The 23,337-nt window shown below is 40.5% G+C and overlaps 1 protein-coding gene across 5 annotated transcripts in view; it reads right to left on the bottom strand.

Moving 5' to 3' along the window:
• The window catches only part of SIDT1 (SID1 transmembrane family member 1), a gene marked incomplete at its 5' end in the record, with an annotated part of 98,878 nt that extends 78,887 nt beyond the window's left edge, over positions 1-19,991 (bottom strand). For 4 of the 5 annotated variants that reach the window (XM_084232040.1, XM_084232039.1, XM_084232041.1 and 1 more), the window contains one exon: positions 19,776-19,985. In XM_084232040.1, the coding sequence (XP_084088166.1) occupies positions 19,776-19,985 (210 nt within the window). Of the gene's footprint in view, positions 1-19,775 lie in introns of all 5 variants that reach the window. The other variant, XM_084232043.1, reaches the window with a different exon arrangement.
• Positions 19,992-23,337: the final 3,346 nt, after the last annotated feature.

Raw genomic sequence — 23,337 nt, 5'->3', positions numbered from 1 at the left:
ACTCATGGAATTCAAACATTTTACTTATGAGGTTACCCCTTTATTATGAAGGTAATAACTCAGGAATAGCTAGGTGGAAGAGATGAATAGGGCAAGGGATGTGGGAAGGGGTGTGGACCTTCCATACCACTTTCCCAGAACCTCCACGTGTTCACCAAACCAGAAACTGCAAACCCTGTCCTTTCGGATTTTTATGGAGGCCTCATTTCAAGGGCACTACTGATTAAGTCATTGAGGTCTGCAGAATGATTTAATCTTAGGTTCCTCTCCCTCCCATGAATCAGACAGGAGGGATTGAAAGTTCTGACCCTCCAGTCACAAGGTTGGTTTCCTTAGCAATTAGCCCTCCTCCAAAGGGACATTCAGAGTAATCACCTCATTAACATAACAAAAGACACTTTATTGTCTCATCATTTAGGAAACAACAAGGGTTTTAGGAGTCTTTGTGCCAGAAATGGAGGCAAAGACCAAACAGATATTTCTTACTATAAGTCATAGTATCACAGGAGGGGAGAAAATAAACTTACTTTCTGGGTTAGAGAGAAAAAGAGATTCTTTAATATACCCATTCAGATACGGAGTATGACTAATTTGAAGGGGGAAAATAATATTTGGAATGGTAGTGCTTATAACAAAAGTCTAATGTAAATAAAAGCAATGAGTAAATTGGATCAAATAAGAATCTATGGGTCCAGGCTGATATAAATAAATAAGAGAATAAAAAGGCCTTTTTTTCCAGTATAATATCAACTGATAAATGTAAATGGAATGATGAATTAGAAAATCAATACTTGGAAGCCATTATATTAATGTCTGATTCAAACAAGAATAGTTACTGGATGATAAAACTAATGGCTAAATGTTGGATGAAACATAGGATATTTACACATCCTCAATGTGTTGTTTCAGAAGTTACTTTCTAATTACAGAAAGTAGTAACTTTACAGCGGAGAAACTTGGGCAAGAACATCTTCTCCAAGGAAGCCGTGTCACCACACTACTAATAGGAAAACTTAATATCCTGCCTCTGGTGTGATGTGCTAAACACATAACATCGCTGCTGTGGTGTTCTGTCCAACACAGACCCTGCGTGTAATCACAAGGAAACATCACACAAATTCAAATTGAAGCACAATCTATAACCTAACTGCCTATACTTTTCAAAAATATTGAAGTCCTGAAAAATCAAAACAGAAAGAGGAAATGTTCCAGATTAAGAAGACAAAAGATCCATGACAAGCAAGTGTAAAATGTATTATTGGATTGTAATCTGGATTAGAAAGGGGAAGACAACTTTTTTCCTATAAAAGACATTACTGGGAAACTGGTGAAATTTGAACAAATCTGTAGATTAAATAATAGCATTATCATCAGTCTTAATTTTCTAATTCTGATCATTGTTCCATGGCTATATAAGAAAATGTCCTTGTTCACAGGAAATATAAAGTGAATTTCTAAGGAATTTCAAAGGAGCATCAAGTCTGTAACTTACTCTCAAGTATTTCAGGAAAAAATCATTTACAGGGAGACAGACTAATAAAGAAAATTTGACAAAATGTTAATAGTTAAGAGATGTGAGTGAAGTGCATATTGGAGTTCTTACTCTGTTCTGACTTTTCTGTAAGTTCGAAGTTATTTCAAAAATGATTACTCCCGGCAACATGGCGGCGAGGAGACGCTGCAGGTAAGATCTCCCATTAAAAAAAGTTAATAGGGAGGAAAAGCGGCAGGTCCCAGTGAGAACTGGGACAGGGAAGATAAACGGACGACTCCAGCAAACTACCTGAAGAAGAAAGTTGCCATAAAAGAGGACCAGAAGGGAGGAAAGCGCAGAACCCTGCTCCCCTCCCCCACCCACAGAGTCGGCACTCTCCGACCAGCAGAGAGGAGGAAAACAACAAACTAAAACGACCAACAAGAACAAACTATGCAGCAAGCGGGACTGTGAGTGGAAAGGAACTATTGCAGCCACCACACCCCATGAACGGGAGCTGTGGAGAACCCTGCAGGATTCGCCGCGGCGGTGAGCGAACGGCTCCGGGCGCCATTAGAGAAAAACAAAGAGACTCTGGAGGAGACGCGCACACACAGCCCCTGGCCGGCCAGTAAGCTTGCGCGGAAAAGCAGCACGCTTGGTGAAAGTCCCTCACTGAGTAAGCAGGAACCAGGTGCCCAGGCACGGGACCAGGGTGCAAAAGGCACCATTCCCGCACCACTGAACTGGGCTACAGCCCGCGTCCTGGACCTGAGGGCTTTGGAACTGAGACCCAGGGCACGAAATTCGGGGCGTGGGTTCTCCACGACGGTGGGGCACAAGGCAGAAACAGCACCCCAAAGCCGTTGAGGTTTACCCTACCATTCCTGCTCTGTTCCCTGTCCCACGGGGTGGGGGGAGGCGAAAAACAGCCCCCCCAAGGACAATAGGAGAGATCTCTGGCGCCACCTAGTGACCAGGAAAAAAAAAGTCACTAACACCCCATAGAACAGGAAATTTCTTAAGACTGCTTGAAAAGGGCAGAAGGCTCCTGGAGGAGACAGTGGCCAGCTGGGAAGTTAGCCCATGCCAGGCCCCTTCCGACCAGCAGTCTGAGCCCACAGAGGAAACAGGCACCCACGGCCGGGGCAGACCAGGCACACAGAAGAGTGTGCCTGAGACCGGAAGCGCAGGGACTGAGTCCCGCTTCGCCATTTTAGAACAGGGACATTTCTTCAGTAAAGACTGCCTGAAACCAGCAGAAAGCTCCCTCAGAAGCCAGAGATGGCTCCTGGAAGAGCCAGAGGGGAGCGGAGAAGTTCACCCAAGATGCCGGCCAGTCCGAACAACACAGTGTCCCAATGCATACGTCAAATTAGAAAACAGACAGTAGGGAGTAGAAGAACCACACGCAACCTAACAACTGCTCAGGAAAAAAGCACACCACAAAAAGAAAACCACCCTCCAGATTACAATGACAGTAACTTGGAAGAACTTCTGAGACTTCCAGAAAGAGAATTAAAAATTGCTGTGATTAAAAAACTGACAGAGTCATAAAGGAAAACAATGATAAGGGAAAAATAATCAACGATCAGAAGAATGAAATTGAGTCCGTAAAGAGGGAAGCAAAAGAAACACAGGAGATCAAAGAATTAATGGAGGAACTAAAGAACTCTGGGAAAAGCAATGAAAGCAGAATAGATGAAATGGAAGAACGAATAAGTACTCTTGAAGACACAGAAATAAAAAGAACCAAAACAGAAAAGGAAAGAGAAGTACAAAGGAAAAAGAACGAAGAAAGACTTCGGGAACTATCTGACTCCATGAGGAAAGGAAATATAAGAGTTATAGGAATTCCAGAAGGAGAGGAGAGAGATGTAGGGACAGAGAAAATATTCCAGGAGATAATTGAAGAGAACTTCCCAAATGTGAAGAAGGAGCTGAAAATTGATACACAAGAAACAAGAAGAACACCAAACTTCCATGATGAAAGGAAAAATACAGCAAGACACATAATAGTAAAGCTCCCAAAAATCCAGGACAAGGAAAAAATAATGAAGCTGGCAAGAGGGAAGAAATAGATAACATTCAAAGGAAAACCAATCAGGCTGACATCGGACTTCTCTCAAGAAACACTACGGGCAAGGAGAGAGTGGAGGGACATAGTGGAGGGACATAGACAAACAGAAACTCTGGAATTTCATTAAGACTAAACCCCCACTCGAAAAAATACTACAAGGAATCCTAAAGCCAGAACTTCAGAGGGACGAATAACAACGAAAGAAGGCCAAAAAAAAAAAGTTATTAAAAGAATAAATAAAATCAAAGGAAAGACAAACACAATGGCAAATACAGATGCTAACATATCAATATTAACTCTAAATGTAAATGGACTAAACTCTTCAATAAAAAGACACAGAGTTGCAGCCTGGATTAAGAAACAAAACCCAACCTTTTGCTGTCTCCAGGAAACACATTTAGCTACAAAAGATAAAAATAGGCTCAAAGTTAAAGGATGGAAAACAATCCTAAAAGCAAATGGACCAAAAAAGAAAGCAGGAACAGCTCTACTTATATCAGATAAAACAGACTTCAAACTCAAAAAAATAAAAAGAGACCCCAATGGTCATTACATTATGATCAAGGGGACAATATTTCAAGAAGAAATAACACTCATTAACATATACTCACCAAACGAAGGAGCACCAAAATATATCAGACAACTGTTGTCCTCTCTGAAAACAGACATCAGAGAAAACACATACGTAGTGGGAGACTTCAACACACCACTATCAACAATGGATAGATCAACAAGACAAAAAATAAGTTAAACTAAAGCTCTAAATAAGGACCTAGAGCATTTGGGCTTAACAGACATCTATAGAACACTAAACCCCCAAAAAACGGAGTACACATTTTTCTCAAGTGCACACGGATCATTCTCCAGGATCGATCACATACTGGGGCACAAGACAAACATCAACAGATACACCAAGATTGAAATCATACCAACCATCTTTTCTGACCATGAAGGAATCAAACTAGAAATAAACCATAAAAGGAAGGCAAGGAACTTTCCTACCTCATGGAGATTAAAAACCACACTACTGGAAGACCACTGGACTAATGAGATCAAAGAAGAAATTAAAAAATTCTTTGAATTGAATGACAAGGAGGACACCAATATCCTAAATGTATGGGATGCAGCAAAAGCAGTAATAAGAGGAAAATATATAGCAATAGAAGCTCACATCAAGAAACAAGAAAGAACTCAAAGAAACAACCTAATCTCGAAGCTCAAAGATCTAGAAAAAGAACAACAAAAAAAAACTCAAAACCAGTAGAAGAAAAGAAATAATAAAAACCAAAGCAGAAATAAATGAAATTGAAACTAAAAATACAATCCAAAAGATCAATGAAACCAAGAGCTGGTTCTTTGAAAAAATCAATAAAATAGACAAACCCCTAGCCAGGCTCACAAAGGAAAAAAGGGAGAAAGCACAAATAAACAGGATCACAAATGAAAGAGGAGAAATCACAACGGACACAGCAGAAATCAAAAGAATAATCAGTAACTACTATGAACAGTTATATGGAAACAAGTTCAACAATCTAGAGGAGATGGACAAATTCCTACAACTCTACAATCACCCAAAGCTAGATAAAGAAGAAATAGAACACCTAAACAGACCAATTACAATTAGCGAAATTGAAATGGTAATCAAAAACCTCCCCAAAAATAAAAGCCCAGGACCTGATGGATTTACAAATGAATTCTACCAAACATTCAGAGATGAATTAGTGCCTATCCTTCACAAACTCTTCCAAAAAATTGAGAAGGAAGGGACAATACCAAACACGTTCTATGAAGCCAACATTACACTAATACCAAAACCAAACAAGGACAACACAAAAAAGGAAAACTACAGGCCAATCTCCCTAATGAACACTGATGCAAAAATCCTCAATAAAATTTTAGCTATCAGAATCCAACAATGTATCCATAAGATAATTCACCATGACCAAGTAGGATTCATGCCAGGGACACAAGGATGGTTCAACATCCGAAAATCAATCAACGTTATCCAACACATCAACAAAAAGAAATATAAAAACCATATGATAATATCAATAGATGCTGAGAAAGCTTTCGACAAAGTGCAACACCCATTCATGATAAAAGCCCTTGAAATTCTTGGGCTACAAGGAACATACCTCAACATCATAAAGGCCATCTATGACAAGCCAACAGCCAGTATCATTCTCAATGGTGAAAAGCTGAAAGCAATTCCATTAAGATCTGGAACAAGACAAGGATGTCCACTCTCACCACTGCTTTTCAATATAATACTGGAAGTCCTAGCCAGAGCAATAAGACAAGACAAAGACATCCAAGGAATCCAAATAGGAAAAGAAGAAGTCAAACTATCACTATTTGCAGATGGTATGATAATATACGTAGAGAACCACAAAAACTCCACAGAAAAACTAATTCAACTAATCAATCAGTTCAGTAAAGTGGCAGGATACAAAATCAACACGCAAAAGTCAGTAGCCTTCCTATACACAAACAATAAATCTGAAGAAGAAGAAATCAAAAAAACCACCCTTTTTATTATCGAAACAAAAAAAATCAAATATTTGGGAATAAATCTAACAAAAGAGGTAAAGGACCTATACAAAGAAAACTATAAAACACTGTTAAAAGAAATAGAAGAAGACACAAAGAAATGGAAAGACATCCCCTGCTCATGGATTGGAAGAATAAACATTATTAAAATGGCCATCCTACCAAAAGCAATATACAGATTCAATGCTATTCCAATCAAAATTTCAATGTCATTCTTCAAAGAAATAGAACAATTATTGATGAAATTCATATGGAATCACAAAAAACCCCAAATAGCCAAAGCTCTCCTGAAAAAAAAAAAAGAAGGGAATGGAGGCATCACACTCCCAGACTTCAAACTATACTACAAAGCCATAATAATCAAAACTGCATGGTATTGGAACAATAACAGACATACAGACCAATGGAATCGAATAGAAAATCCAGAAATAAACCCACAGATCTATGGTCAACTAATCTTTCACAAAGGAGCAAAGACTATGCATTGGAGCAAAGAAAGTTTGTTCAATAAATGGTGCTGGGAAAACTGGGTCGCTACATGCAAGAGAATGAAGCTTGACCACTACCTCACACCATACACGAAAATCAACTCAAAATGGATTAAAGAACTAGACATAAGACCTGAAACCATAAAATATATAGAAGGAAATATAGGCGAAACACTACATGATTTGCACATCAAAGACATCTTTACAGACACATCACCCAAAGCAGTGATAGTGAAGGCAAAGATAAACAGCTGGGACTACATCAAATTAAAGAGATTCTGCACAGCAAAGGAGACAATAACAAAAACAAAGAGAAACCCCACCAACTGGGAGAACATTTTTGCACCCAACACTAATGATAAAGGACTGATCACAAAAATCTGCAAAGAGCTGATGAGACTCAACAACAACAAAGAAAATAATCCAGTCAAAAAATGGGCAGAAGAGCTTAAAAGAAACTTCTCTGAAGAGGAAATGCAAATGGCCAACAGGCATATGAAAAAATGTTCAACATCACTTGTAATCAGGGAAATGCAAATCAAAACTACCATGAGATACCATCTTACACCAGTGAGAATGGCACATATTAAAAAAACTAGCAACAACAAATGTTGGCGAGGGTGTGGAGAAAAAGGAACTCTTCTGCACTGTTGGTGGGAGTGCAAACTGGTCCAACCACTGTGGAGAGCTGTGTGGAGATTTCTGGACCTACTAAACTAGAGCTTCCATATGATCCAGCAATTCCACTCCTAGGTATCTACCCAAAGGACACAGAAACATCAATTCCAAAGAACACCTGCACCCCTGTTTACAGTAGCATTGTTTACAATAGCTAAGCTTTGGAAACAACCCAAATACCTAAAAATAGATGACTGGATCAAGAAGATGTGGTACATATACACCATGGAATATTACTCAGCATTCAAAAAAGATAAGCACATGCAATTTTCAGCAACATGGATGGCGCTGGAAGGGATCATGCTCAGCGAAATAAGCCAAAAAGAAAAAGAAAAATACCGGATGGTCTCACTCATAGCAGGAATCTAGAAAACTTGAATAACGGACCAGGAAAATGAATAACTATAAGAAAGTGAAAAATCAGAATCAACAAAAAACTATGAAACAGAGACACTTTTGGGGGGGGGTGAGGGGTGGGAGGGGAGGGATTTTGATCAGAAAGGGAGGGTTGCAACTGTATGGGGAATATAAAAATAAAATTTATTATTAAAAAACAAACAAACAAACAAAAAAAACAAAAATGATTACTCCCTCTCCCCCATCACATACACCAAAAAAGACTAGGGGAAGATTCTGGAAAGATGGTGCGATTAGCATTACAGATTTGGCATCTCTCTGAATATCCCACATGAAAACAAAGCAACTAGGATAGCAGAACGAAAATTCCATTGAGAACATCTATTGAACACCCCATTTCCAGGTGACAAGATACCCTCCACAAACCCCCAAATGTGAATAAGTGGGAACAAATTATCACCAATTTCAGCACCTGTGTAGTGTTAGCAACTGTCTGAATGCAAACAAGGGAAGTTGGGGACTCTGAATACTCTTGAGAATCAGAGAATCCCAAAATTCTTCAAAAGTGCTTATACCATCTTACACCAGTGAGAATGGCACATATTAAAAAAACTAGCAACAACAAATGTTGGCGAGGGTGTGGAGAAAAAGGAACTCTTCTGCACTGTTGGTGGGAGTGCAAACTGGTGGGAGTCCAACCACTGTGGAGAGCTGTGTGGAGATTTCTGGACCTACTAAACTTAGAGCTTCCATATGATCAAGCAATTCCACTCCTAGGTATCTACCCAAAGGACACAGAAACATCAATTCCAAAGAACACCTGCACCCCTATGTTTATAGCAGCACTGTTTACAATAGCTAAGCTTTGGAAACAACCCAAATGCCCAAAAATAGATGACTGGATCAAGAAGATGTGGTACATATACACCATGGAATATTACTCAGCATTCAAAAAAGATAAACACATGCAATTTGCAGCAACATGGATGGCGCTGGAAGGGATCATGCTCAGCGAAATAAGCCAAAAAGAAAAAGAAAAATACCGGATGGTCTCACTCATAGCAGGAATCTAGAAAACTTAAATAAGGGACCAGGAAAATGAATAACTATAAGAAAGTGAAAATCAAAATCAACAAAAAACTATGAACCAGAGACACTTTTAGGGGGGCGGGGGCGGGAGGGGAGGGATTGGGGTCAGAATGGGGGGGCTGCAATTGTATGGGGAATATAAAAATAAAATATATTATTTAAAAGTAAATAAATAAAATAAATAAATAAAACTAGCATATGACCCAGCCAAAAAAAAAAAAAAAAAAAAGTGCTTACTAAGAAGACTAGAGTGCTAATTTGAGAATAAGAGTTGAAATTCTGTGGATTCCAATTTGTACATAAGTGTAAAGAAACTTCAGAAAATGCAAAACTCTCTGGAATTTTGTGGGACTCAGTAATTCTAAAAAAACTAATCAAAACTCCCTTCCTAAGAAAACCTGTCTGAAGGGCCTCCCTGGTGGTGCAAGGGGTTAAGATGCTACCTATGAAGCAGTCCACAGCCACTGCAGCATGATCCCTAGCCAGGGAGCTACCCACATGGTGCAGCAGACCTTTCCTGACTCGCCCACTGATCTCCTCAGCAGTGTATTTCAGTCTCTCTGCCTGTTCTGTTCCCCACTCTGTCTCTGGTGAATCCTCTCACCCTCCACACCTCTGACCTGTACTCCAGTTCTTGTATACATAAATAAATAAATATATTTTTTTTTTTTAAAAAAGAAAACCTATCTGAGGAAAAGCTGTGGGAGTAGAATACAAATTGCAGGTTGGAGCAGAGGTAAAGGAAAGACAAGTTTCCATAAAATGGAGGAGGGGACCCCAGGAGAAAGATCTCAGAGACAAAATTGTGTGTTGATCACTTACAAAGATAGAAGAAAGCTAGAAAAACTATTCAGACGTACTTTCTCTTTCAAAAATAAGAATTCATGTAATATAAAGATGGGCAACAGGCAAGTAATGTAGTTGAATCCCCATACAAAATCATCATTAGAAAAGGAATATAGACATTTCAGATTTGTGAGTATATATGAAAATATCTTACATAGAAAGCTAGTGAAAATTGTAACCAAATACTTCAAAATTTAATATATGAAAAAATTTGAGACTATGAAAAATAAATTAGACTTTAAAAAATTCAGAAATGAGATGGAGAAAACAAAGGTTAAAAAAAGAAGAGGCAGAGCTCAGAGAAAAAAATAAAAATTAAAAAATTATTGCATAAAAATATTTAATTTGGGGGCCTCCCCTGGTGGCACAGTGGTTGAGTGCTGGGCTGGGAAGCTGCCCACAGCCTCTGCAGTGCCGGTTCGATCCTTGGCCAATGGGCGAGGGCCCCACATGGCACGACAGACGCCATGCCGCGCCTGCTGCTCCCCTCAGCAGTGTACTTCGTCAGCCTGCCTGTTCTGTTCCCTGCTCTGGCTCTGGTGAATTCTCTCACCCTCACGCGCTTCTGACTATACCCAATGCTTGTATAAATAAATAAATAAATAAATAAATAAATCTTTAAAAAAATTAATTTGAATGCACACAAAGATATAACAAATACCTCAATAATGTCTTTAATAAAATAGAAGGGGGGGGAGTAGGGAGAAAATTTTAATGCAGGCAGGAATTAGAAGCAAAAATAATTCTAGAATAATTGATAGAGGAAACTATAAAGTGAATTTGAATTGAATTGAATTCCCAATAAAGTGAATTTCTAAGGAAGATAAGCATAAAGATAGGCTAATATTAAAACCTCTTGAAAATTTTCCCAAATTTAAAAAAATTGAAGCTATTTGTTGAAAAACTATACCACATACCTGGAAAAATGCGACCTATTAGACATAGTTTGGTAAAACTATTGGATTTCAAAGAATAAGGAAGTCTTTTAGGAACCCAGATAGGAAAATGAAGTTACTTACAAGGGAAAGAAAATCAGTTAATCCTCACTTGCTAGGAAAAAAGGAGTAATATGTTTAAAATTCAAGGGAAAATTGGATTTTGTATTCAGCCAAACAGACCAGTAAATACAAAGGCTGTGGATAAATGGTTGTGAAAAGATTCTAGGAATATTGTTCTTAGCAGTCTTTCCTGAGTTACCACCTAGAAAGTAAGATTTAGACAATCAAACTGATTGGAGAGCATTATCATAAAGACTAGTTGTAAACTTTAAATGTAGATGCAACTGTAATACTAATATTAGTTTTAAAGGAGCTATATATCTCCTCATAGTTGTAAACGCTGACAATGCAGATAGAGTACCGAAAAAAAAAAAAAAAAGGGAGAATAGAAAGAATACATGAAAAGTAGGGTGAATTCATTAATTCCTTTAAAGGTATTCACTAGAATTAAGATTTTGGGGTTGAGAAAGAATTAGAAGAGATCACCTGGTTTCATTATTGCTCAGCATAAAGAACATTAACAATAGATAGATAAAAATAAAGAAAAGGGCATTATATAAACATTAGTAAGCAGGAAACCATTAGAACAAAAAAAGTCATTTTATTTTATAGACTATAAACTTTTATAGCTTACCCGTAAAGGAAGAGAAGGAATGTGATACAGGGGGCAACGATAGATGCGAGACTTCTTTGAATATACCTATATGTTTTGCAGGCTTTTGTTTGCTAATTTTCAAGCAAAATTAAGAAATATCCCCAAAATTTAAAAATAAACAGAAACAAATGAACTTAATAAGTTGATAACATAATTGTACTAAAAGCAACTATGCTACATTACTTGAAACATACCAATTTGACTCAACATCCATTAAAAAGATGCACCCTTAGGTAAAAGGAACTGTAAAAATAAATCTTACACTGCTTCTAGTAATCTTTTGTTGCAAGTAATATTAGCATTGTTATTAAAAACTGTTATGTAGGGGCCTCCCTGGTGGCACAGTGGGTTGAGTGCAAGCACTGCGAAGCTGTCCGCAGCCTCTGCAGCACGGGTTTGATTCCCGGCCATCCGGGGAGATAACCACATGGCGTGGTAGACCCCTCCTGTCTCAGCCGCTGCTCCCCTCAGCACTGCTTTCAGTTGTCTACCTTTTCTGCTCCCCACTTTGTCTCTGGTGAATCCTCTCACCCTCCCACACCTCTGGGCTGTACCCCAGTTCTTACATAAATAAATAAATCTTAAAATAAATAAAAACTTTTATGTGTATATTGTGTGGGTTAAAGCAAATGAATAGCTAAGTTTCTATAGCTGAGGACCAGGAGTTGAGGCATGGAGAAAGGAGATAGAGATGTAACATTAATGAGGCTAAGTTAAAAAGCCTTTATTTCTGGATTTAAATTGTCACCAGTTCAAGTATGAACTGATGATATAATGCATTCCTTAGTTCTGTCTGCTGAAAAGACTTAGAAAAAAATTACAAATCCATTAGCAATAAAAACCTATTGTTCTCAAACTGTGGTCGCTAAAAACTATTTTTTATCCAAAGTAACTAGACCTCCCTGGAGAGATGGATGATTCCAGACTAGGGACAGGGTCTATACCCAATGAACCTGAATAAATTTTCACTCCAGACAGCAAAGAAGATGTCAGAGGTGACGGGTTTGATCGAAGAAAAGCCAGGATTGAGCCTCTCACACTAAAATGGAATCTCTTAGACCAAGGAAGGTCATAGAGAGGTCACAAACTAAAACCACCAAGGTGGAGGGTGGAACCCAGCCCAAACCAACACCTACCACAAAGAAACTGAAATCACAAATTTCCCCAAATACAGTCAGTGCATCTGAGAAACTGTGAACTGAAGTGTGAAAGGAGCGAGAGCCCATCAGCAGTCTTTGTAGAAGACCTTGCAGGGTGGATTCCACCTATCACCGTGGACACTTGTGGTTAGTGCCTACATGCCAGTCAGTTCTAACTCTTGACACTCTCAGTGCTAGAAAGCCTCTCTGGGGTTTTTGCCCTAAAAGTCCCTTTTGAAGTTGCTTGCATTCTGGTGCTCTACCTAAGACTCTCTTGGATCTGAGATTCCTGGGTTGCAGTCCTTAGCTTTGACCCCTTCCCCAAAAGTCTGGATTTTTTCTTGGATTACAAGTTTTAGCAAAAGAATTCAACTCAAATTGGCTGTCACTGGCCAAAGTGAATAATTTGAACTTAAATAAGCATAGTGACTCCAATGGATTGAAAACACCAAATATGTTTAAATGCATGAACACTTGATTATGCTAAATAAAATATCGTCAATCGTTGTAGATTGATAGGAGACAGACACATTATTTTGAAGATTGGTAAATAACGGCAAAATATGAAAGCTTCATGTCCTGTTGTTTATAAGCAGTAGCTTAAAGTAACCAAATAGCTGATGAGAAGTTTCTCATTACATAAGTAGTATAGATCATAAAGGAAAAAATTAATGACATAATTAAAGTATCATTATCTTGATGTGTCTAATGAACTCATGAAATGAGGCAATCATGATCAGTGGTGGCCACATCACAAAAAATGAACCCAGCCATCCCATGCCTCTAGGTAGAAAAAAACATGCCACCTCTGACCTAGACTTGCTAAGAAAGACATCAGATACATTTTTCATACCTGAAATACCTTTTCCCTTTTTTCTGCCTCTCCAAGTTGTGCTTATCTACTATGACATTTTCAAGCCTCATTTCCTCCGGCAAAGCTATCTGTGGGATATATGACTTCTCTAAAGTGTTGTAATATTTGGTGCTATGCTGTCCAATAAAAATATAATGTGAGCCACAAGTATGATTTTTAACTTCCTAGTAGCTACATTAAAAAAGTAAAAAGAAGCAGGTGAAATTAATTTTACTAACATTTTATTTAACCTAATGTATCTGAAATATTATCATTTAAACATAATCAAAATATGAATGTCACATTTTTTACATTTGCATACTTCTCTTCAAAAACTGGTGTATAGTTTGCACTTACAATGCATCTTATTTTGGATTAGCCACATTTCAGGTCCTCCATAGCCACATTTGAAGAGTAATTATCATTGGATAGCATACACAGAATACGTTATATAATTTAGTACATAATTATCAGGTACAGGCAAGCAGAAGATGGGTCCTCCATAAAATCAGATCCTTAACTAGAGTAATGTCAACCACTGAACACTCTTATGCTCTGTGTTTAGAGTCACAGAGAAAGGTGACTGTTGGAGTGACTGTTACTGACTAAATGTTTGTGTCTCCTCTTCCTTCCGCCTTCCACTACCCCCTTCCCTCCGGTTTTTATGTTGAAACCCAATCCCCAAAGTAATGGTGGTTGTAGGTGGGACCTTTGGAAGGCAGTTAGTTCACACGTGGAGCCCTCTGATGGGATTAGGGCCCTTATAAGAATTGACAGGAAGGGCCTTACTTCTCTGCTGTCTGGGCCAAGTGAGAACACCAAAGGCTGCTGTCTGCAATTCAGAAAACCTCTCACTGGACACAAAAGCTGCTGTTCTTTGATCCTGAACTATTGAGAAATTTTTGTTTTTTTAAGTCTCCTCATCAGGATACTCTCTTTTACAGCTTACACTGAAACATAACTAGTCACCCAGATAGTGTAATAAACCGATTTCTGAGAAACAAAAACCTGTCAATTTGATAAGAGGAAGTGGGAAGACAGTGAAGACAGCTTGTGAGCCTCAGTGCCTAAAAAGCCCAGGAAGAAAATTTACAGACAAGAAAATGAGACTATCACATCATTTTGTAATTCTTCTCTGCAACTAGTAATGTTCATTAATGTTCATGGCTAGAAATGTCCTCTGGAGTTCCTAGATATGTAGGTCATTGTTCATGACAACTGGATAGACTTTTTTTTTTTTTAATATTTGAATGATATTATTATTTTAAAATTTTATTTTGTATATTTTTTACATCATTTTTCATTTTTACACAATGTATGCATTTTCACCTTGGTTTTATAGTCCCCATACAATTCGCACCCCCCTTGTTTTGATCCTACTCCCTTCCCCCGTGCCCTCCCCCACAGTGTGTCTCTGATTTATAGTTGCTTGTTGCTTTTGATTTTTTTTTAATTTTTTTAAAAAATATTTATTTATTTATTTATACAAGCACTGGGTACAGTCAGAAGCACGGGAGGGTGAGAGAATTCACCAGAGTCAGAGCGGGGAACAGAACGGACAGACCGACGAAATACACTGCTGAGGGGAGCAGCGGGCACGGCAGGAGAGGTCTGTGCTCCATGTTAGGGCCCTCGCTGGTGGCCGGGGATCGAACCAGCGCTGCAGAGGCTGCGGGCAGCTTCGCAGCCCAGCGCTCAACCGCTGCGCCACCAGGGGAGGCACGATTTTGATTTTTACTTTAGTATAGTCTTTTTCTGACCCCTTATTTAGGTTTTCTAAATTCCTGCTATGAGTGAGACCATCCGGTATTTTTCTTTTTCTTACTGGCTTATTTCACTGAGCATGATCCCTTCCAGCTCCATCCATATTGCTGCAAATTGCCTGAGTTTATCTTTCTTTTTTGATTGCTGAGTAATATTCCATTGTGTATATGTATTTTTGGGCATTTGGGTTGTTTCCATAGCTTACCTATTGTAAATAGTGCTGCTTGGATAGACTTTTTGAATCCAAATCTAAGATCTGATGTAACTGGCTATAGGTATACAACTACTGTTTGCTATGAATAAAGTCAAAGATTATCCTTGGGCAAAGAAGAATATGTCATTAAAAGACAAATGCCTCAGTTTAAGACCAAATAAAAGAGACATTTTAAAATAAAAAAATCTATGGTGAACAGTGAATTGTTATAAAAACCTCAGAGACGACACCCTTTTGTACATTGGTTCGATTTTTGTTCAAGGGCTTATCACCATCTAACTCAAATATAAACATCTGATTGCTGCCACCACCTGTCGCTATAAGGGTAATTTCACTTCCCAATAAACCCGAGTTTGTGCTTCTGTTGCAGTTAAACATGTCCCTGACAACTTTCTCAAGGACTTGGATTTCCTTCTAGTTTGACTCCGACTCTGTGGATATAGGTTTACCTAGTTGCCACAATGAGAAATCCACTCCACTTAAAAAGACTGTGAACACTTGCCCTCCAGTGAAATGAAGTGAACCATGGTCTTGCCTAACCTGCACCTTCAGATGTTATTTTCATTATTATTCCTTAAACCAGTCACTCTTCTTTCAGCAGTGCTTTTTTTTTTTTTTTTTTTTTTAAATTTTTTACATCATTGTTCATTTTTATTTATTTAATTTATTTATTTTATAGAGGCATGCTTTATTTATTTATTTATTTGTTTGTTTGTTTTGTTTATACAAGCACTGGGTACAGTCAGAAGCGCGGGAGGGTGAGAGAATTCACCAGAGCCAGAGCAGGGAGCAGAGCAGGCAGAAGGACCGAAGTACACTGCTGAGGGGAGCAGTGGGCGGCAGGAGAGGTCTGCGCGCCATGTGGGACCCTCCTCCAGTGGCCGGGGAGCAGCCGGGGATTGAACCGGCGCCGCAGAGGCTGCGGGCAGCTTCGCAACCCAGCGCTCAACCGCTGCGCCACCGGGGAGGCCCTCAGCAGTGCTTTTTAATGGTAACTTCATATTTACCTTTCTCTCTGCCGGAAGGCATATGAGATTTTTCCTGGTGCTGAGCTCAGCTAACTAGCATGGCACATGCTTGGCTAAACAGTTCTGTAGGTTAGCATTTGGTTAGGAGATGCAGTGGCTGACAGGAAAAGACTAGGAGCACAGGGCTCCCACAGCAGCTTCCTCTCTTCACTGAAGCCTAAACTTAGAATCAGCTTTCTCCTCTGAATGAAAGGAAAAATAACAGCAAACATAACAATGGCTTGAAAGGAGAAAGGAAAAACATTCAGATTCAAAAACTTAATTTTCCCCTCTAAACCAAATTCTTTGTTATCCTGAAAAAAGATGGATGAAAATTGACCCCTGCAGGGGCTAGAGCCCTCGCCAAGATTTTGCTCAGAGTAAAAGAAAAATGGTCATGTCTAAGCTTCTGCTCAGTCATAGATCTGTGTCCATAGATCTTTACTGAGCAGAGACTGTGAGTGAGGTTGGGGTCAGCACTGGAGGCAAAAACTGTTTATAAGAGAGTAACAAAAATTCAGGGAGTGGGAGGTCAGCATTTGGGGTGGGGATGGCCAAGAAGATGGTGACAAGTCAGGGCCCGAAAGAGAGTTCCACCATCTTGAAATTTCCCCTGGTGGGGGATAGATGGCAAATTATTACGACACTATTGACTCGGTTTCTGATTTAATCTATCACCTATCCTGTGCAGTTCTGAAATTCTGTTATGTTATTCCAAGCTTTCAGTGCAGGTCTGTTAGATCCAGTAGCGTTGTGTTTAGGGTATTGGAAGGAAGGGCTGCTGGTATCCCCTCTGGAGCAAGAGGGTCCGAGAATAGATGAAGTCATCTGTAGAAAGAGCGTAATGGTCTGGACAGACAGGTCAGAAAGTCGGCATCTTTGGAGAGAGCAGTGGGGATACTGGCTGGAGCGGGAGGAGGGTAATTTCCTCTACTAGGTGGGTGGAGGATTCTGATGTTTTGTTTGCAATATTAAAGAGGGATCTCGGAAAGATTTAAGATTTGAGGATATCTGGTTTATCTTATTACATGCTGGCATTAAAATAATTTAAATATTTGAGTCATCCATCAGTTCCATAGTTAATAACTTTATTTCTCAGATTAGTAAATCTTTATGGACTGCTGGGCTTGTCAACTCTTTATTGTTATTATGCAAAGACATTTAAAAAATTAATTATCACCACTGTTTTATAAAAGAAACAGCATTTGAACACAATACAAAATGGCAAAGGGCATCATTTCAGAATAATTTAAAAAAATTTTGATTTTCTAAATTCCTGCTATGAGTGAGTCCACCCAGTATTTGTCTTTTTCTTTCTGGCTTATTTTGCTGAGCATGATCCCTTCCAGCTCCATCCATGTTGCTGCAAATTGCCTGCGTTTATCTTTTTTGATTGCTAAGTAATATTCCATGGTGTATATGTACTACATCTTCTTGATCCAGTCATCTATTTTTGGGCATTTGGGTTGTTTCCATAGCTTAGCTATTGTAAATAGTGCTGCTATAAAGAAAAAATGATGTAAAATATATAAAATTTAAAAAAAAGAATTTTTCATGCTTTGAAATCCAAAAATTTTGTTTGATTTTCATAAAAACAATTTTTTCATGAAATGTTTTCATCTAAAGTCTCACACTTCCCCGAGCTTAAAATAAATAAAATCTCTAAACAGCTCCAGTTAAAGACTCCTTAAGCCTTTCTTTACTTATATATTCCTTTTTTCAAAAACAGTTAATTGCTTATGTGCCAAATACTGTGCTAGGGTACCTGGGTATAGAGACGAACATGACTCTGTCCTGTCCTCACTATCTTAGTTTTTTAGGATAGGCCAGTTATCCCTATTGATTCCCTACTGCAAACAGTGCCACCTGTGCTGAAGTAGAGGAACTCACTGAATACTAAGGGCAAACAGGTCAAAACAACCATTATAAAAAGACAATCTAGGGCCTCCCTGGTGGCACAGGGGTTAAAGACAGCACTGTCAAGCTATTGCCAGCCACTGTAGCATGAGTTCAGTCCGGCCTGGAAGAAACCCATATGGCACAGCAGCAGACCTCTCCTGACTTGCCCGCTGCTCCCCTCAGCAGTGTATTTCAGTAGATCTGCTTGTTCTGCTCCCCACTCTCTGGTGAATCCTCTCACCCCCACCCCTTTTCACCCCTGCCCCATACCTCTGGCTTACACCCCAGTTCTTGTATTCATGAAAAAATAAATCTTGGGGGGAAAAAAGTCAATCTATCTCTAAGCAGAAGAAAAAGATGGCAGCACTTTGTGTACATCATTTGAGTTTCTTTACCAGTGATTCAGGGGAGAACTGACAGTACACCTCAGAAATCAAGGGGTGTTTCAAATTTTTATTTGTTTCTGAGTTAAGCACAGGTATAGAGAACATACCTTGTATAGTATCAGCTGGTCTGCACTACTGACACAGAACCCTCTGGGCAGCAGAAGATAAGAGTTTGGGGCATAAAGATTGCCCCCTCCTTGTCTACAAAGGAAATGCTCTGCACACTGCCATTCTGCTGACTTGATGACACACAGCCTATGTGTGATGGGGAACTTGCTCAATACATGCATTTGGAGCTCTTGGAGATGGGCACTTTTGTTCCCTCCACCTTAGTGTTACTGGAAATTACCAGATTTCTGAATTCTGATCATAAGTGAGAGAGGGAGGCATATGGTCGTCTCTTAATCTTTTGGTTCCGGAATTTCCTCAGGGAGTCAGAATGTTGGCATGGTAGAGGGTATATATAACACATATATATCAGCAGAAATTCCAGAGACCTACACACTGAAGAATTTTCTCTTTTCTCAGTGCTCCAGAGGGTATCCTATTGGGGGAAAGACTGACTGTGTGCATTTTCTTAAGGTTATACAATCAGTATATGTGCCAAGAGAGTTACTGGAAGAGTCATTTCCTGCCCTCTTCTCACTTCAGTTTTGCCAGATATAGGTCTAGAACTTTCACACAGTTATCTACCTTATTTAAAATCAAAACCTTGATAGATCAGCTGATGGCTGAAGTTCCAGGATCTTTTGGCAGTGTCTTCTGGTTTCCCTGAAGCACTTCGGTACAGAAAAGCAGGAAATGACTATTGTATACACAGAGTTTCTGCAGCTTGCGTCCATTCTCACACATTCCCATTTTAGATTCTGAGCAGCTCTCCCTCCCCACGCGGAATAAAATAGAGGGTCTGGCTGAATCATCCAAATGAAATGAGTTTCCTCCCCGCAGGGCATTAGGAATAGAGGTACTGTCCTTTTCCCCTGTAACCTTAGAAATCGTGAATTTCTTAGCGAAAGACCCAGCAAGTGCGGGAGTGGGGGGTTGGGGGAGGAAGGACCTGAACCTGGTGAGGGCAACTGGAGCCTCAGCAAAGCCCCAACATTCAGCCACAAGGCCGACAGAGAGGCGCGGGGAAGCGGAGGATGCGGCTGGGCAAAGCAGTGATTGGTTTGCAGAAGCGAGAGAACGAGGGTCCCCAGGTCCCTGAGGTCGATTCCCAGGGGACCAAACGCAGCAATGGGGTCTGAGATCGGGGATGCAAGTTCCTGGCATTCGAGGGAGAAAAACGAGTGTCCTACCTGGCCAGGCCGGCTGGTGTAGTTGAAGGAGTAGATGTTCTCGGTGCTGATGCTCACCACCCCGCTGTAGACGCGGTCGAAATCGGCGCCTCGGGCTGGTTCTCGGGGGTCGCCGCGTAGCTGGAAGGGTGGCACTGGGTGCCCCGGCGCGGCCGCCCTCAGGAGCCAGGGCAGCGCGCAGAGCAGCGCGAGTCGCGGGCCACCCGGCATGGTGGGAACCGCCCCCCGCGGCGAAGCGGCGGTGCCCGCGCGAGGAGGCTGGCGCCGTGCGGGTCCCTGTGAAGCCGCCGGCGGCCCCGGCGCCGCTTCCGCGCTGCGCGTGCGGTACCTGACGAAACCCGCCGGCGAGCGCTCGCGACGCGCTGGCGAAGGGCCCGTCACATATTGATGCAGCCTCCTGGGGTCTCCACGGGAGGTTACTGGCTGGAGTTGGGGGGCCTTAGATACGGGGGCAAGTTGGGGGGCTCTTGCTGTGTTCTCAGGCTGCTTAGTCCGTTTCCTGCCCCCTCATTTCTGAGAATTTCAACCGATCACTTCCTCCTCAACCTCAAAGAAAAACGAGTCAACCTGACCAACCAAACAGCAGAACATTCAGTCCCTTTCAAATCTCTGTGCACCCTGCCTGAAGCGAAAAATAGAAAGCAACAGAACCCGCCTCCAAAAAAGGGTGCACGAGTTCGCTTTTCCAGTCTACCTGCAGAGAACTCCAGCTCATCTGAGAGACGGTTGTTAACTCCCAATTGCCCTCTGTTGAAGCCTTTCCCAGATACCTGCTGTATATCCGTGTCACCTCCTGGTCTCCAGCCGGAGCCTCACGTCATCGCTTTCACTCTCCCTCGCCATATGTGTTCGTATGTAAATACGTACAGTCATGAAAAAAAAAAATACCTGTAGTAAAAAGAACAATTCAGAACATCGCCTGAAGTCTTGGCCCAGAAGTTGTAAACGACTTGAAGTAATTGGATTTATGCAGAGGGCATTTTCCCTTGCCCCAGCCACTGGCCTGGCAGCCTCTGCGATGACTTCTCCGGTTCCCGGAGTATCCCTAGAATTCTGTATTGTTTTGCAAAAGACAGAAACTACAGCCTGTCTGTGAAAGGAAATACCTTTCTGGCAAAAATTAAGGGATTAGAGTTAAACAGTCAAAGGGGGCAGATAAAGGGCAGGGTGAGAAGTAATTCCTTGGAAGTCTTTGGAGAGAAACTCAAAACAATTACATTTCAGGTATAGAAGCTGTTTTATTAGCTGAAGAAACATTAATAAGTCACAAAGAAGAAAAAGATTGTATTCAAAGAATTAAGATTACAGATTAAAATCCTAGTACTTGCTATTCATAAGGTTTTTTTAAACCTCACTGAAATTTATTAAAACATTTAAAAATGAGTACAGTTTATTTGGTATATAGTTTTTTAACTGCATAATCAGAAAACAGTACTGATGGAAGATTGAGTTATGCTGTATTAGGGCAATTTTCAGTTTAAAAATGTTATTACAGATGTATGGACACAAGGACAAAAAGACTAATTTTATTTATTTATTTTGCTTATTTTATTGAAATTGTAACAGGGTGGTCCCCAGGAAAGGGGGAGGTTCCCTGCCCCACCCAAGGGAGGGTGGAGCTGAGCAGGAAGAGGAGAAGCTGCAGAAGAGACGGAGGAAGGAAGCAGGATGGAGCCAGGAGACCTGCAGGAGGCGCATGGAGCCTAGAGACACGTAAAGAAACTGCGCTTGTCTTTTGGTCGTGGACTGGGTGACACAGATGTGGGTGAGACCTGTGGGGAGGTGACAATGGCAGCTTTTATCTTGATGTTGATTTTGCTCTTTTCCTTCTGGGCTTGTCCGGTTGTTTGTGACCCTTTTCTGTGGGTCCCCACTGGAAGATGCTTTAGACTTGTAGCAGGTTTTGGGGCCTTGTTCTGGGCCGATCCCATATGGATGGACTTTTACCCACGAGGGGACGGGTAACTTTGGGTGCTTCATTTAGAAACTAGACTCTTTGCCTTACCTGTATTGTTTCCTAGTTTTATTAAAGATCCTTCCCATTAGTCTCATGTGTTTTGTGTTGATGCGGCGGATGGCCGAACCCATTTAGAAAAGGCAGGTTTGCGGGGTTTGGGCTGCCCCTCTCCCTGTCCTATAACAAAGTGACATTGGTTTACAACACTGTATATGACTTAGGGGGATAAGATCACACTTCCTCAGAAGTATGTTATCATACCACACCCACACATACTAATTTAAAGAAGAATATAGGGATAGAGTTTAACTTTATTGTTTTTGAGACTCTAACATAATAATTTCATTCAGAACTTGAATGATTTTAAATTGCTGTAATTAAAATATCTATGCCTCTTCAGAATTTAACAAAACTTCACAAACTTGAAGGTTATGAAAATTTTTGAGGTAAGCTGACCTGACTGGTTCATGTGCTGTCTTGAGGTATAGGGTCATGGAATCCTGCTGAAACACTACTGGCTAAAAATTGAATACAGAAGTGAGGAAGTGTATCTTTAACAAGGTAACCCCTTCTTTTGGAAGCAAGTGTCTCATTATTAGAAAGATACTTTACATTCTAAATTGAAATCTGCCTCTCTTCCACTCACTAATGTGAGTTCTGCCCTCTGGGTACATAGTAATAAACCTAATCCTTCTTCCACATGACAGCTTTGTAGGTATTTGAAGAGCACTAAGACCCTTCAAGACTTTGTCCTAACTTTAAGCAATGAAGTTAGGAGCATTTGGAATAGCATAGAACGCAGGAAAAAAAATTTTTTAAAAGATTTATTTGTGCATATGATGGAGGAACGAATATAAAAACCTAAAGGAGGCATCACTAGATTAAAGCCTGACTCACACAATGAGGTGGGGGTAGAGGGAATTAACGTGACCATTAACCCAGCTATAGAAATCAAGATCCTTAGGCACTAGTGCCTTATCACAAGTCATAAGACCCAAGCAGGTATCATGGTGCTATAGGGAGCAAGAGAGCACAGATCTGAAGGTAAAGATACAGAGATTGGGCCCATCCTGGAATCTTCTGTCCTTTTCAGATTCTGCAGTTGTCCAAAATCAGCAGCAAACAGGCCATTCCACAAAGGAATCAGCCCCTCCCAAGAGAAGAAGACTATATCAGTGCAGTCTCTGCACTGGTATGGAGCAGCAGCCCTTCTGCCCACCTGTGACTATGCAGGTGCTTCTTTTCACCAACTTTCTCCTTCTGCAAGGCAGCAGCCTTCGTGCTTGCCGGTGACTTGTACCATGCCGGGGCTTCTTCTCACTGACCTTCCTCAGTGGAGGCAGCTCTCCGCAAGGCTGCCTGCCAGCAACCATGCAGGCCTCTCAGCAAACCTGCCCCTTTTGGAGAAGCTCTTTCTGCCTGCTTGTGTCTATGCAAGTGTCCTTTACTTTTCTGTCCCTTTTCTAATAAACCTACTCTGCAAATATAATTAATGTCTCTGTGTGTGTGTGTGTCCTGAGAGTTTGGTTTTGATTCATAGAATTCTCTCTGGTTTTCCACCCACCTGGAGGTGTGGGTTGTTTAATTTGGAGGTGGCTTCCACCA

The sequence above is a fragment of the Talpa europaea genome (genome assembly GCF_964194135.1).
Source record: "Talpa europaea genome assembly, chromosome: 4".
Taxonomy (NCBI): domain Eukaryota; kingdom Metazoa; phylum Chordata; class Mammalia; order Eulipotyphla; family Talpidae; genus Talpa; species Talpa europaea.
The sequence above is the reverse complement of the archived record's forward strand: the minus strand, read 5'-3'. Positions and strand labels throughout refer to the sequence as shown.